General features: G+C 32.6%; 1 protein-coding gene and 1 long non-coding RNA gene across 2 annotated transcripts; both read right to left on the bottom strand.

Moving 5' to 3' along the window:
- Positions 1-4,910: 4,910 nt before the first annotated feature.
- LOC139511744 (uncharacterized) lies at positions 4,911-5,634 on the bottom strand. Its single transcript, XR_011662084.1, has 2 exons — positions 5,555-5,634; positions 4,911-4,958 (listed from the first exon to the last, which is right to left on the bottom strand). It is a non-coding gene; the product is annotated as an uncharacterized lncRNA (long non-coding RNA).
- Positions 5,635-12,516: 6,882 nt separating this feature from the next.
- LOC139511743 (CDGSH iron-sulfur domain-containing protein 3, mitochondrial-like) lies at positions 12,517-16,300 on the bottom strand. The gene is made up of 3 exons (XM_071298789.1): positions 16,278-16,300; positions 14,235-14,411; positions 12,517-12,879 (listed from the first exon to the last, which is right to left on the bottom strand). The coding sequence occupies exons 1-3, from the start codon at positions 16,278-16,280 to the stop codon at positions 12,679-12,681; spliced, it is 381 nt and encodes a 126-aa protein (XP_071154890.1). The 5' UTR covers positions 16,281-16,300; the 3' UTR covers positions 12,517-12,678.
- Between the last annotated feature and the right edge of the window lie 472 nt (positions 16,301-16,772).

Raw genomic sequence — 16,772 nt, 5'->3', positions numbered from 1 at the left:
TAATTCTAACCTGCGTTTTGTAAGCGAATGCCGCCGTTAGTTTAAAAAATGTATATAATAGCTTTCGAACAGAGGTATACCGCTGTTGCCTTAATGTACCAAAATTATAAGCCTGATATCTTAAACGAGTTTTTGCAATCACTGCATGTTGGTGGACGTATCGTCCACAAGAGTAATCATCTAATAAGTAGTCCTCACCTTTGTGAAATACGTATCATATTTTTATTCACTCTAAATTGACTGTTCATGCAACATGTAAACTAAAAATCTCATCCAAAGCTCAGGTTTTCCTAAACCAATGAAGGCATATTCCTATTTGACACTACTCCGAAATTTGGTTTACTGTGCTGGTATTACCGAGTCAACTTTATTTATGATTCAAGCCTTCCAAATGGTTTATTCGAGCACCGGTGATGATTCTTATGCCGCAGTCTGGTGTAATTTATCCAATCTATGCTAATGGACTGAAAAGGTTGGCATCGGGAATTTTTTCGTAGGAACTTTTAAACAATCTATTTGTGTGACTTTTGTGCAGTTCTTAATATATCATTATGCCGTTTTTCTAATAGGCAGGGGACTTCTGATTTCTTTTCGTTTTTCTGATGCTTATAAAAATGTGTAATCGATGGAAATATTCCTATAAGTTTTGTGATGGCAATGATAGTATATACACATGGAAAAAAGTATTGCAACACCAAATTGAAATTGAAATTAAAAAAAACACTTTTCATTTTTTTGGGATATAATTTGGTAAAATAGAACTAGTTAAACATTATTTAAGTATCACCTGAGTTTAATCAATAAATATCGACTCGATAATTTTTTATCCGCAAATGCAGCTACTGTACCCGTAAACAGCAAAACAGTTGTTTTTATCCTCTTTGTTTTCAACCCTTTAAATAACCAAATTTTTAAAGTTATGTGATTGACACCTTATAATGGGTCCTTGACAACTCTTTACTGCAGCCATATAACAGATTATCAGCATAAGGGAAGCAGGGATGTCGATGTAAAAACTGCACGTATTGTTGGTCATCACCATTTCACTATAAGTCGTTTTGAGAATAAATCAGGCAATAAACGCTGTTAAAGACATTCCGAGATAATGAAGACCCCCTATACCATTTGCTAAGGAAAATCAAGCATAATGAAGGTTGGTCAGAAGGAAACCCATTGCATACAAGACAATCCTAAAAAGAGAGTGGTGGCCATACAGGAGCTTTTTAACACGAACTGTTCGAGATCGACTCATCGCTACTGGTGATCGTGCGATAAGACCATTTCTGAGACCTTTGCTAACGAACAGACACACAGTTTTCCGTATCCAATGTAGTGCAGAGCTCGCCAAAGTTGGAAATTAGCATCGTGGAGGAAGATTCAATGTTCAAATGGAATTCGGTTCATCTTCCTTGGCACGATCGTAGCCCGGATTTCAACCATATCGAGCATATTTGGGACATTATTGGGCGGAAAGTGCGCGAAAGGACACCCCAGTTCAAACACATCATGAAATAAACAATGCCCTTCATCAGAAATGGTTGCTGCTACCTTAGCAACAAATTAGTCGATTTATGGCAGGAATCAGAAGACGTTTAGATGCGGTTATCCGTTGAATGGAGGCTGCGCACAAAGTACTAATTCTTTGGCGTATAACGATCAACCATGATATGAACAGTCATCTAAGGATTAATTTTGAAAAGTCTGACATTGTAAAGTTCGACTACAGTAAAAGTTGTAAAATGCATTTTTTTGTACAAAAAACACTCCATTTTGGTATTAAAATTGTGGTTATATAAATTATTTTTTTTCAAACATTTTTTGTTCGTTTCAATGCCAATGTTATCATAAACTATGTTTCAATAATATTATACACATATTTTATTATATTTCATCCAAAAAAAGAGGCTGATTTTTCAAATTTTAAAAAATCAAGGTGTTGCAATACTTTTTTCCATGTGTATATGTAATGAATACATTTTGTTTATCGCATATGCAGAAAATTTTAATAGTAGAAGTAAAAATTTCTGAATTTACGTAAAACAATGACGAGGATCACTTTTCAATCTCATTATTCTATAAACAATACTATTTATATATATAATGCGTCTAAACATCAGCCCAATGTTAGATCTAAACATTTACCTTCGCAATTTTTGTGTTGTATCATCATCTGATTCGTAGGTCATGGCGTATCGTAAAAAGTCGGCGCAAAAAATGGCCAATTTGAAATGTAATTTAAAGAAAGCGTAGCATATGAAAGCAAACAAAAGTAACATAGCCTATTTGTAGACAAAACATTTTAATTCGATTTTTTTACATCAATATTTGTTTGGAAAAAATATGTTTTGACCCGAGTTCTTCATTGGGTGTGAATGCGTCAAAAGCATGTTAAAGGAAAGAGGTTATATATGTTTAACAGATCGCTTTGAACATTATTTTTTGTTTTGGTGAGTATGAAACTCTGCATTTGAGTGGGTTTCCTACACTGTAAAAATATATAACAATGGAAGTCCAATATTGATAGGAAATCAAACTTCAAAAGTTCAGAGTGCCGGATGCATTAGCATATTAAACATATTGTTTTCCTGTCGAAGGTCGGAGTTCTCTTCTGTTTTCTCCTCCAAATAAAATATCGGCCGCCACGATATGTAACCAATAGTGTTAAGAGTGACATTTAACACCAACAATCAATCATAAAATTATATCAAATTGCATACTATCTACACCAGAAACCAGAAAAGATTAGGGAAACTTTACATAATATAAGTCGAGCATGGCCGAAATTTGACTCCTGATACCAGAAGAAGTTATTGTCAACTATCAAGTTGATAAAAAAAAAGATTGGTCCAGGAATGACTGAGGGAAACACATCAAATAGTTTAAACATATTTATTTATAGTGGATTGGGAAACAAGTTTTGCAACTTATATTAATCCCTTTCCACTTTGCGGGTGCGAGTGCTGCCTTGTAGCGGCATTAGCCTACTCTTTTTCGAAATCTACAAGGGTGTCTTTAACGTGCAAGAGATATGGCTCTTTCTTAACACGGGCCAGCCATTTATCGTCCCCTTCCGACGGACTATCATCGTTTCCTCAAGACCATATTCGAAGATGGTGTCAAGGGAGAGCCGAAAATTGAGTTCCTGAAATTTTCATCCCAAACGGGAATCGAACCAGGAACCTTTGTGTTAGTAGTCCGATGCACTAACCACTACACCACGGCTCTCACAATCAAATATAAGAGGAAAACTACGACACAACAGAAACACAACATTAAAAAGTAACACACACAGAAACGAACTATAATATAACAATGGCTATTTTCCTCCATAGATAAAGAGTCAATAAATCATGGAAAAATTACCAGTAAGACAAGATCTAAACATTGTCGAGGTGTCTGAAACGTCGGTCGACTCTTTAGCTGTTCTTGCCTATAAATTACGATTTTTACAACAAAAAAATGTTTTTTTTTACTAGAACTATAGTTGATAGAGAAAATCTGTTAAAAGTAAATATGATCATAAAGACAAGAGCAACAAAAACGGATCTTAAACGTCAATTATATACTTAGGTCTTTGATAACGAAAAGGCACATATAGATCAGGTGTGGGACACATGCTGTGTAGTTCATTACCACGCTGTATGCGTTGCGTCGTATTTTCCTCTTCGAACCCTGAACTAATGGACGTTCAGGATAAAAGACTTTGTCAAAAGGACATTCGGCGTGAACTTTCTGTCGTTATACCGATTTTTGTACACATCATACATACTGAATAACATTGTTAATTCTTTTATTTACGGATTATTTAATAAAGAATTTAGAAAACGACTTTATTGGGGGGGGGGGGGGGGTGCTTTGTTGGAAAAAAAAAAATAATGTATTTTTTTTTGTAAATATTGAATGTTATCATTAAAAGTTTGTTTTTCCTTCCTTTATCCTATTTTGTAAACATCATTACGAGTTAATGTGAAGTTAGACAAGGATGTGGATTGTTTAAGTGGGTTTGTTCTCAATACAATATGTACTTATATTTGAAAAAAACTAGTATGCAATTATTTGCATTTATAATTTTATTAGCATCTGTGAAATACGCAGAATTCAACATTTGTTTAAAGTGTTGAAATTCTGATTTCCGTGTTGACATAAATTATCATTGGTCCAGGAATGGTTATGATTATAAATTAACTGTTTGCAAATCTTTAATTTTTTTTAAATACTAAGGATTGTTTACTACATGAATAGATTACCTTCAAATTAGCTGTATTTAAAAAAAAGCCCTTTTGGAATTTTGAGTCCTTGGTGTTCTTTAACTTAAAACTTTATTTCGCCTTTTTATGCGATAAAGGGAGCGCAGTGATCACAATTGCATTGCTGTATCCATATTACTAATAGTCTTGATAAATCCATAATTATTGCAGACACAAATAAAACAGACAAATTCGAACCTGTGTTTTGTCTGAAAATGCAGTATTAAAAATTTATATAATAGCGTTGACTGCTTACATGTACAGCAAGTCCATCAGTGAAATACAGAAACACGAATAAAAAATCAAAACTTTATACTTTGTACTTTCTCTTGATTATGAAGAAATAGAAGTTTCTTATAATCTAATGAAGATTTGACAAAGATATGACAGTTTTTTGTTTGTCGTTGTTTTGATTCGATCGGCACTGATGAGTTTTATGTAGACGAAATACGCGTCGATCTAGATAACGTACCAGAATTATAAGCCTGGTATCTTTAACGAGTTTTTTCAACCACTGCTGGTAAACATTTCGTCCACAACAGTATCATCTACCAAGAAGTCCGGCTCTTTGTAGTGACATGAAATGCCAATAATATTGTTCTTTTCTGTACATTAATGTGATAATCGTGTTTTACGGGGGTTCCATAAACGACAAGTCTAGGGTTCTTTGACATCACTTTATTAAGTAAACATAGGAATAAATAAATAACCCTGCAATAACAATAGCATATAGTTATTACAATTATCAATATCACAGTCTTATCAAAGTCTTATACTATAAACATATAAATATTATACTGGCGTAATAACAATGATGTTACAAGATCGCATTTCGTATACAATAAACTATACTGAGTATCAAGAATGAGGTGACATTCATAATATGCAATAGACTTACAATTATATCTTTCTAAATACAAATACATGCTTTTGATAAGTCGTATCAAATAGTATATCATTATAATCATTCAAGCATATTATAAGCAACAGTGGCGGATCCAGGGGGGGGGGGGTTACGGGGTTGCGCACCCCCCTTTATTTTTGCCGATCAATGCATTTGTATCGGGACATATGTTTTGCACCCCCCCCCTTTTGCCCTGGGTGCCCTGGGTTAGCACCCCCCCCTTTCGAAAATTCCTGCATCCGCCCCTGAGCAAGTCGAATGTATCGTACTTCACAAACGAGTGTCATTCATAAAACCTTTAACATACAAATGTTATTATATGTTCACTATAGTATTCTATTAAGTTCGTATGCACTACTGTAATGTGAAATATCTATGTAGGTACAACATAATATAATATTACCAATCTGTGGAACCAGGTTATATATCTAACATCTACAGTACGACCAGTATGTTACAGGGCCGGACATCATAAGCTATGTGTCCTGAAAATAATACACAATAGTAAATACTAGGATCTAGGAAAATAGTGATCCCTCAAATGTAATTTCAAGTAAGCATATCATATCACAGCAAAAAAGTGACATAGCTTATGTGTAGTCAAAAATTTGAATTGTGTACGTCATCATTGCGTGGAAAACAATATGTGTTCCGACCTAAAACTCCAGGACATTCAGAAACTCTCTGCCGTTATACCAATTTTTGTACACATCATACATACTGAATAAAATTGCTAATCCATTCATTTACGGATTATTTGATGAAGAATTTCGAAAACGACATTGTTGGAAATAAAAAGAAAATAGAGCCAATGCACTTCTACAACTTTTTGACATGTTTTACCAAACCAAGATATCTCTGTAGCTAGTTCTAGTCCAGCATTGTTATCAGTTTTCAAAATTTTCAACATTAATTTTCATAGATATAATAACACATGAAATGACCCTTATCTATGTAAAACCGGTAAATCATAGCATAGATATAATAGCTATTACATCTTTGATATGATTTAGTCCGAGATTTCATTGCAGTACCATAAATTTCTTAAAAGACTTTACTGAATTCTTTCATAGATGGCTCAATATCTTTAATTGTTTTTACATAGGCGGTAATGGTAACGTTTTTTCCTGTAGCTCAGTCCATATCGTAAACTTGGATATGTATGATAGCTCGTTTCGAAGCTGTAACATTTTCACATATGTGGTTAAATTTTCGGGGTACGAAGTGAGATTACTTTTTCCGTAAATTAGCAAACCCCGAACATCTTTTTGTGATGCGGCTCCTTGTGGTAAAATATCCCCTTTTTAACACAATAAGTTCTTTGAAAATTTAATACTTTGAACACATTCAATAGCTCCATAGTTTTTACATATTTATTCTATGTTCCTCTACTTTCCTAATCACCACAAATAATTAAGTTCAGTCATTTGTTAAAAATAGAAACATGTCCAATATCACTACACAGAGATTTTTTCTTTACACGTGACTTTTGAGTTCCTCATTTCGAGGCGCATTAGGGATGTTGTCCCAGATACAAATTTTTGGTTTGGAAGTTTCACTGTTCCAGTATGCTAAATCTTGTTACAAATAGTATATCACATCCTAATTTTTTAAGTGATATTGTTTTAGAGTCCATAAAATATAAACCCTGTAAACTTTCATTCATTTGAATACACTTATTTTCAGAGGTTGTCAATTCAACATTGTAATAAGATCTAAGAATATTACCTTTTTTAGTATTAACATTGATTTTGTTTTTCATAAATTAACACATAATTATGTATTGTTATACAATGATAAACACTTATGGTCCTACTGTACATCCTGGTCCATCGTTAGTGTGAATGTCGTGTTTGCATCAAAGTTTAACGAAAGAGGTATTATGTATTTACAGATTGCTGGGAACATTATTTTATCATCTATGATTTTTTGGTTTGCAAGTTTGACCGAGAGTGTCGTGACTTCTTGACGGACGACTGTGTTCAAATGTTTGAGAAAACTATCACATTGTTTATGACTTCAATAACATTTGGCGAGAATTATAATCGGGTAAATTACTTTTTACAGTAATATTTACTATCCGATAACGCTGTTTAAAATTTACTCTCATGAAGAGACAACTTGTTTTGAAGTGAGTATTATGTCACCTTTTTCGTGTTTGAAACCGGCGTTTTGCATTTGCGCCGATCTGCATTTCACTTGCGCCGATTATTTCTTTCATTTGCGCCGATTTTTCTTTTCATTTGCGCCGATTTTGTTACAGGTAAATAACAGGTGAATGTTATTTTTCATTTATCGTTATTGACCTCTTCCGCTATTAGCCAGTTGTACCAATGATATGAATTGTCAATCATGATATTTATATGACTGTTGTCCTCTGCTCACCACGGGGAGGTGGAAGTAGGATGTCGAGCAGGTTAAGTCAATTTAAACGCACAAACTTTAAAATCAAGACGTAAAAACCTAAGATGAAAGCACTCTGTTCATACTAAAATCACGAAGTAAAAATCTATTTACAACTTTAAAATCCATAAAAACGGAATACATTAAAATCATAAATCTGTTCTTGCCGAGTACTTATAGGCAACACATCTAATACATTCCTTTTTTGTGATAACGTCTCTTGTATATATATTTGTCGTTATTGTCAATAACGAAGTCCATCTGTTCTTTCTATGGCTTAAGTACTGATGTGGGCATTTCTAGAGTTCGCATTTTAACATACGTAACTTAAACATAAGTAAACAACGTTTATAACCAAATTTTACCAATATACCTTCCGAGGTATAGTACATGTAGAAGCATTTACTCACCTGTGTTAAACTGAAAATGCAATTAGGAGCAAATATAAAATCGGCACAAATGCAAAAATGAAATCGGTGCAAATGAAAGAATAACTTTTTTTTTAAATCGGCGCAAATGTCATACGCCCAATATAGAACTTCCTTTGTTATACATTTACAGGGTAGGAAACCCACTCAAATGCAGAGTTTCAAAGGGCGTATGACATTTTTGCATTTGCACTAATTTCATATTTGAAACTCTGCATTTGAGTGGGTTTCATACCCTGTAAATGTATAACAATGGAATTTCTATATTAACAGGAAATCTTCAAAAGTTCAGAGTGCCGGATGCATTAGCATATTAAACATATTGTTGTTTTCCTGCCGAAGGTCGGGTTCTCTCCGGTTTTCTCCACAAATAAAAATTTACCGCCACAATATGTAGCCAAAAGTACTGAGAGTGGCATTAAACACGAACATTTATTCATAAAATATCAATTAAATTGCATATTATCTAGAACACTAGAATAGATTGGCGAAACTGAGCATAATATAAGTCGAGCATGGCTGAAATTATACTCCTTATAGCGGTTATTGCCCCTAAATGACGGATTTTGTTTGCCAATTTGTGTGTGTATGTATTTGCCTACACTATTGTCATGCAGAGCAATTATAGATAGATAGAAACTTTAAATGACAGAAAGGATCAACAAGGAAAATTTTACAAATCAGTCAAACTGGAAATCGTAGATCGACTTCTTGTACGAGGAGTTGCCTCTAATAAACGACCGTAACCACTTTTTCGTTTTTGCTTATTCTCTCCAAAACCATGGAAGATAAAGAGCAAATAAAAATGACAAAATTACCAGCAAGCCAAGATCTAAAAATTTGTCGAAGTGTCTGAAATCGTCGGTTGACTTTTTTTTTATGTGTTATTACTTATATGTTACCAATTTATGACGACTTTTATAATTTATTGATTTTTTTATCACAATAATAGTATTAGTAGATAGAGAATATTTGTTAACAGCAAATAACAGCAAGACAATAGCAACAAAAACTGATCGTAATAAAAAAAATATACTCGATCTTTAATGGTGAAAAGACACATACCTCAAGTTTGAGACACTGGCTATTTAGAGCATTTAGTGTTACTAATTATAAACCAGCAAACCGGAAAAGGACTTGATAAATTCGGGTCAAAAACTATTGTCAGCTCAGACACATTTCAGGGGTCGCTCCGCTATTCCGACACTCCTTTCGTCCGACACACAATCGGTACGATACCACAATAGTCTTTCATCTCATTTGCAATATATTCCGTTACTTCGACATTCTAATAGTCTGACACATGTGCAGATCATAATTAAAAATCTAGTTCACAGAACCTGTAGATTTTTTATTTGAACGTGTGTCTACTCTCCCCTTTGAGTATATATGGAATTAATTTAAATGAAGACAGCAACTCCCGTCTGGTATGTGAGAAGCATAATCCTATAACCTTGAAATATTTTGATTTACTCCTGCAAAGTGTGACCAAACATCCACTAAAATGTGATTTGGGTTGATGGTTGCTGTTTGCTTTACGTCCAGTGACAAATATTGCATGCATGTTCAGGGCGAAAAATAACAGTAACATGTAGATCCTGAAATAGCAGGATATCGCCTGGATTATAGGGTGGAAAATTTGGATCGCCACTGGAAAATGAAGGTATACCGGTATTTGACAGAATTTTGATCGGACTTGACTGTGTCTTTCTACATCCTGCACAGCCAAACGGGTACAATGATGGATCGGTTTTTGATAATGATTTAGATACATCCATAGTGAAAAGTGTGAACTCGATAAAATTTGGTTCTTTATTGGACACTTGATTATTATAAGATTGTTATTCAGTTAACACAGGTGGCTCTTGCCGTCAGACTGGACTAACAGTGAATATATACTAAACATTTTCAATTGTTGTTTTCCATTGTTCAATTGAAAAGCAAATAACAACACAGCAATGGTGTAAAATGGCTGGGAGTGTACTTTGAAAAAGAGAGACGCTAGATATTATCACAGGGACACTTAAACTCATAAGACGAAAATACACTGACAACGCCATGGATAAAAAAAGGCAATCAGACAAACAAAAGTTCATAAAACACAACATACAAAAAAGATTGAGCAACGTGAACCCCATCAAAAACTGGGGAATGAAATCAGGTGCACCGGAAGAGTAAGAAGATCCTTTTCCACATGTAACACCATTTGTGTTGCACATGTTAGTAAATAGCCTGTAATATATTTAATTCGATAAATCCCATTTGGGGGGAAAGGCACAGATTTGTAGATACTATCGCGACATTTGGAACATATATGTCGTAATATGCGAAGATAGATACATGGTAACGATAAACCAGCTCGTGATGGCGTCTGTTTTCAATTATGAAGGGATAACTTCAACTTCACCATTTCAGAACTTGGTTTGATAGCTTTGATGCGAGCAACAACCCGCTATAAAGGAAATCATGAACTGTTCCCATCATTTGATAGCCAAAATATCCAAAACGAAGTAATTGCGGAAGAGAGATAAAGTCCAATTTTATGAAGAATACAGCTGTTGTTTTTGGGGTCAATGGATCAATGGTCACAGTCATAACAGCTAATGATCGACTGATTTTTTGAAAATGTGTAAACCATATGTAGGTCACGGAAGTAATAAAATAAAAGAGACTGAAAGGGTAATCTTTTGGTTTTTGAATATTGGACATCCATTAACAAGCATCATTATTCATAGTTCAAAAAGTTAAATGTGACAGAAAATGTAAATTTTGTTAGGTTAAAAATAAATACAATTATAAATGGTAAAAAAGTCTACTATCTCTTTTTTCATTCCTTTCTCAGTTATAGACAAGTATAAATGAAAATATCTTTTCTATATTCATTGTGTTTCGTATGTAGATGTCTCGTTTAATTTTCAGCATACCCAATATCTGCTTTCTTCATAAAATAAATAGACAAGATATGTTGTTTTTTTTTTTTATTTCTTTAGAGCTTGAAATAATGTATAGAAAAGTCCATTTAAGATAAGAGGTTGCCCTATTGATGAATTTCTTATTTTTTTGCTGTAAGTTTCATTAACATGAGGCCACATCTCTTTTTGATTCATATTCAATCATTCCCATCAGACTAGTTTGTTACATTCTATCTCGTTTTGGGAAGATATTTTTCAAAATTTTCACACATGAAATGACCCGTATCTGTGTAAAACTGGTAAATCATATTAAGTCAGAGATTTCATTTTGGTACCAAATATTACTTACAAAGTTTACTAAATACTTTCATAGATACAAATATTTGGTTTGGAAGTTTCACTGTTCCCGTATAAGTATCATTACAAATAGTATATCACATCCTAATGGTTACAGTGATATTGTTTAAGAATCCTCAAAACGAGATAGACCCTATAAACTTATCTTTCATTTCAATACACATATTTTCAAAGGTTATCAATTCAACATTACAATAAGATACCTTAATTAGTATTGACATTGACTTATTTATGTATTGTTATACAATGATAAATGCTTATGATCCTACATCCTGTAAATACTTAAGACACTTTCGACATTGCACAATGACATGCTTTTTGCAGACAGATAACCTATTCTATATAAGCACATCTCCTTGAAATAATATACATTAGAAGATGTGATATAAGTGGTGCCAATGAAACATCTCCTCGTCCAAGTCACAAACTCACAATGTGTAAAAGTAATCAGTTAAAGGTCAAAGTACAGCCTTCAATGGATCTCTGGCTCACACCAAACAACAAGCTATAATGGGCCCTACAATGACTAGTGTAAAACCATTCAAACAGGAAAAAAACAATCTATATATATAGAGTGGTCATGAGTGCCTTGACTAACAGAAGTATGATATCCACTTTAGGGATTCTATTGTATTGAAGATTTTCTAGGCGTTGGTTCCCTATCGTTGTAATTGATTTATTAGTAAGTGGAAACTGGTGCCAATTCATACTACAATTATCAAGTTTTCCAGACTTATATAAACTTAACAAATATAAGACGCATGACTTTATACATGTAGCATCTGAAGGAATCAGAAATAGTTCTATCCCACCTTACATTCATTACTTATTTAACAATTTCAACATGGCTCATAATAAATTCTCTGCTCCAAAGAAGAGTTGAATATTGTTATACACTGTGCATCCATCCTTTTGTGGGCTGTGTATTGATAGGAAACTTTTTTTAGCAGCTTATAAGTCAAATCCTATTGATATATATAGCAAAATAGTCAACAACATCTTACTAGGGTATAATAAGGGATAAACAGCTGACTGATCATCATGTTCTTAAAATGAAAACTACTATATATAGAACTTCAATGACAACAAAAATTCTAAATTAAATTTCTGTGCTTTTAAACCAGAAATATTCGTAGGTTCTGCCATCTTTATTAGCCAAGGGTAATGATCCAGTCTTTTTCTTTCCACCTTCATATGAGATTAACTGAACCACATGCTCAGTCCATAGTTTAAATTTAATTTCCTAACAGCTTTTTTTTAATTGCTATAGTAAATATCCAAGAAATGTTTTTATTTATAATTTTAATCATTTAAATTAAATACATCATCAGTTTCTTTTGGCCTAGACAACCATGACATTTACCAAAAAATCAGTAAAAAATCCCATGTACAACAAATGTATACAAATTTCCCTATAATTTCATTAATCAGCTATATGTCATTTTCTTCTGGACTTCCTCACTTAAATGACTTCCATCACAGAACGGTCTGTTATTTGTTTGTTTACACATACAAAGCCAATACTTCTTACTTTCTGTCACTTCAAAACGGGTAGGTTTAAAGTTGACAACTTTTGCTCTTGGATTTGTCATTCTTAAGATTTCTTTATGTGATCCATCACAGAATGGCTGGAATAGAAACTATTATCTGTAAGAATATGTTCATGATAAATATGCAAACAAACATTAAATATAAAAATAAGGAGATGTGGTATGATTGCCAATAAGACAAATATCCACCAATGTTCAAATAAAGTGGATTTAAGTAATTATAAGCAATTGCATTGCTTTTTTATTCTATATCCAGGAAAACATCATTTAACAACTTTTAACACATAAACATTGTTTGACTGTGTTGCTATGTTTTATTTCAAAATCCTGTGGCTGCTGAACAGTTATGAAAATCTGCTAGGAGTGTAAAGAAAATAAAAATAAAATAAAAAAAAATTTAAAGTACAAATATCAACCAAAGTGCCTATTTAATTGTAAGAGTAATTTAATCACTATAAGACACATGCAAGATGTTGTAAGAAAGAATTTATTTCATGTTTCAATAAAAATTGTTATTGGGTACTAGTCATAGGCGTATCCAGGGGGCTGAATTGAATAATTTAATATTTAGAATTATTATGGGGTATTCATAAAAAAGAATGCAATTTTAAAAATACCCAACAAAAATATCTTTAAAATTAGCTATATTTGGCTTTATGTTTGCTAATACTCTAGGGGAGGTAACTCTACATTTTTTAAAATTACAATATAAATGTATTTATTAACTATCGATAGCACATGGGTTTGTTGTTATATTGGGAACATGTGTTTATGTTTACAATAATATTTAAATTATTTTAGCATAACAATAAGTCATCTTAACAAAGTTAAGAGTTTCAAGTTCTTTGTATGATAGCACGGAATGGTCATTCCCGGTAGAAGTTAACATTGAAAATACATTTTCATAGCTTGACCATTCGAAGATCAGTCTTAGTGCAGTGAAGTTTCCCCCCTCCCCCTGTGTTCATGTTTCGTATAAGTTTATAATATTGTAAACGCATTATGTTTTTTCTGCAGATGTTAAAAAGAACATTATGAAATTATGGTTTTGTGATATGAAAGATTCTATTTCATTATTTTTCATTGTAGATATGTTTGTAAGACATGTATGCTGCAGCGGTCTTAGTGTGCTGGCAAAGTGATTTGAGGACAGTTGAATTATTTGATAATAAAACTTTGCTGCACTCGTCTAGGCGAGCTGTTTCCCATAGACATGTGTTTGAGTTTTTATTCATAAATACTTTATTTGCGTTTGAGGGCACGAGTAAGAAAATAATATATATTTCTGTATCTATTTTTTGCATTTTGAAGTGTATTTTTGATGTTTTGTGGTATTTTCTTAGTAGTTTTACTGTAGTTGTTTGAAGTATTGTGGTTTTCTATGGTAAAAAGATCTAAAACATCCCTGTTACAGAAATATCTTGACCACTCACCTGAGATTTACTCCAGCCACAAGTACACCATGAATATTTCTTCCCAGCTTCTAATTCAATGGGAAATGGCTTTTTATCATAAATAGCACCTTTTTTGGGAGGATTATCATATTCTCCATATTTGGGAGTTTCAGGATGTTGGTCTGTATTTTTACTGTTGCATCTTTGTTGGGATACCTGTCAATAAATAATGGTTAAGAATTTAAAAAATCATTTAATATAAAAAAAGAATCAGCTCATTCATTTATTTATAAAAGGCTTAAGGTTTATGACCCCTTCTTTAGCCATGTGATTTAACGAAATTTTCAAACTGCAATAGTATCAAAAGCAAAGATAATGATTTATAGAGATGGGCCATTTTGTACATCTACCAAGGGGAAACTTCATGTAAAGCATTACTAATTATTGTTTCATTGCATTTAATTGAAAAAGGAAATTTTGTAGCAAATAAAAACAGGATTTTTTTTAGAAAATCCACAGACTTAAATACAGAGCTTTTTTCTCATAAAATTTTAAACATAAGATTAATCACTTGTTTTTCTATGATGTGATAGCATTTATTGTTTACAAAAAAGCCTTAACAACCTTTAAAATCCATAAAACCATTAAAGACGAGCACATCCTAGAAAGTGTACTTGATTTGGTCCATATATATATTTATTTTGACCAATATCTAAATTTATAAACTTTTAAGGAAATCATTGCTAGCACTGCATGCAATATTAATAATCCTCTATTTATCAAACACTGAAATTGACATATATGAAAGTACAAGGGGAAAGGCTGTGGATTTTCTATCAAATTCCCATATGTTGAGCATGGAATCAACACAAGGGTACATAATCCTTAAAGTTGCCCTTTTTTCTTTAGATTTAATTTATTACTTAGAACCATTTCAATGTACAGTGTATCAATACTATAAAATAAACCAGCTAAGGATAATTGCTCTTTTATAAACAGCTTTAAGTTGTCGTTTTATTTTCTTTCTTTAATTGTTGGGTTTGTTTTGCAAACCCCTCCTGTTTTTGGAGAAAAATTAATTTCAATAAGTCTATGAGGATTTTTAAAACCACATATTTATTATTCAGTATTTGAAAGAAAAAAAAATCTTATATTTGAAAAAAAAGAAGAGTAAAGTTCTCTAGGCCAGGTTTTTTTAATATGTAACGGTTTAAGGATTTTCCCCATGAAAAAGTCAGGTCAGTCGGTCGTAAAAAAAAAAGAGGGGAAAAATTCTTTCAAGACAGAAAAATATGAGGAAAAAATATATTTCACCATTCTTACAATATGTTTGGTATGCTATTTTGCAATCATTTCTTAAATATATAACCTCACACTTTAAACTTTTTTGATATCACTACTTGCCAAAACAGAGATAAATTCTGAGTATTCACAAAAATATAAAGTTTATCAAACTGCTTCTTTTTATTAGAGATAACATTAAAATGCTATGAAATTTCAGATCCAACACCTTCAAAGTCTGAATTACTAAACGTTTATTCACGTCTACATTTAATTGGTATTTCATTTATATTTTTTATCCATATTCATTATTTAGTTAAGGTTTATTTGAAAAATAAATAACTCAAATTTTATATCATTTTTTTTTTAAATGTAGAGAGTCTTATAACAACAACACTTTAGGGACTGCTGCAGAAATTCATTGTTCAACATGTTTCGGTACCTAGGGCACCGTCATCAGGATAAAAACAATACTTAAAATCATGTTGAAGTACAAAATCAGGTTGTAAAAATTTAAACGTCACAATGTTACAATGGTAAGTAACGTTATAAATAGCAACTGAAAGTGAAAGTTCATTGTAAGTATGTAAGTAAACTATAAAAAGAAATTAAAATAAAATGTTTTTGTTTTGAAAATGTTTGTTAAAATTATTCTGCCAAAATGTGTTTGTCCTCTTGCATTGTGGAAAGAATAATACAATAAGTTGTCAGGCCGTGTATAGACAGTATAGGTTGTGTGGTCTGAATATTCATTTAACTTTCTTCCCCAAAATAGACAACATTTTACCAGCAATTCCGTACCATTTGGACTGGCTTCCCTTGGCCAGAGGTACTGCTTCCATTCGCGTCAGGAATGCTGTAAAAGTGGTTGTATCTCTAGGGTTGTATGTTTGATTAACATATTTTCCAGAGCATCAGATTGAATTTGAAGAATACGAAGTCGGGTGCTTTTAATTTCAAATTTAATTTCTAATGAATTCTGTAAGAGAGAAATAATTTCCTATCTCTGTTCTTTTCCTCCTTAGGACTCGTTTTTGGTTAAGATGGTCCATCATTATTTATTTCTTTTCTTGTGTTGGATGGCAGCAATATCAGAAGGTTCCTGTGGGTGCCTCAGCAAAATATAACTTTGTTTACTCTGTGCGAATGGCTAATATGATTAGCGCTGGTTGCAACTGCGGTTTCCTTATGGAATGCTGGGGTTCACGATAAAAATAAAATCAATTACAAACGAAAGTGAACCAACGCCTGGTGAATCTGTAGTACGGTAGAGTCCATAAAGTGGATACCTCGGGT

The sequence above is a fragment of the Mytilus edulis genome, chromosome 2 (assembly GCF_963676685.1).
Source record: "Mytilus edulis chromosome 2, xbMytEdul2.2, whole genome shotgun sequence".
Lineage (NCBI taxonomy): Eukaryota > Metazoa > Mollusca > Bivalvia > Mytilida > Mytilidae > Mytilus > Mytilus edulis.
The sequence above is the reverse complement of the archived record's forward strand: the minus strand, read 5'-3'. Positions and strand labels throughout refer to the sequence as shown.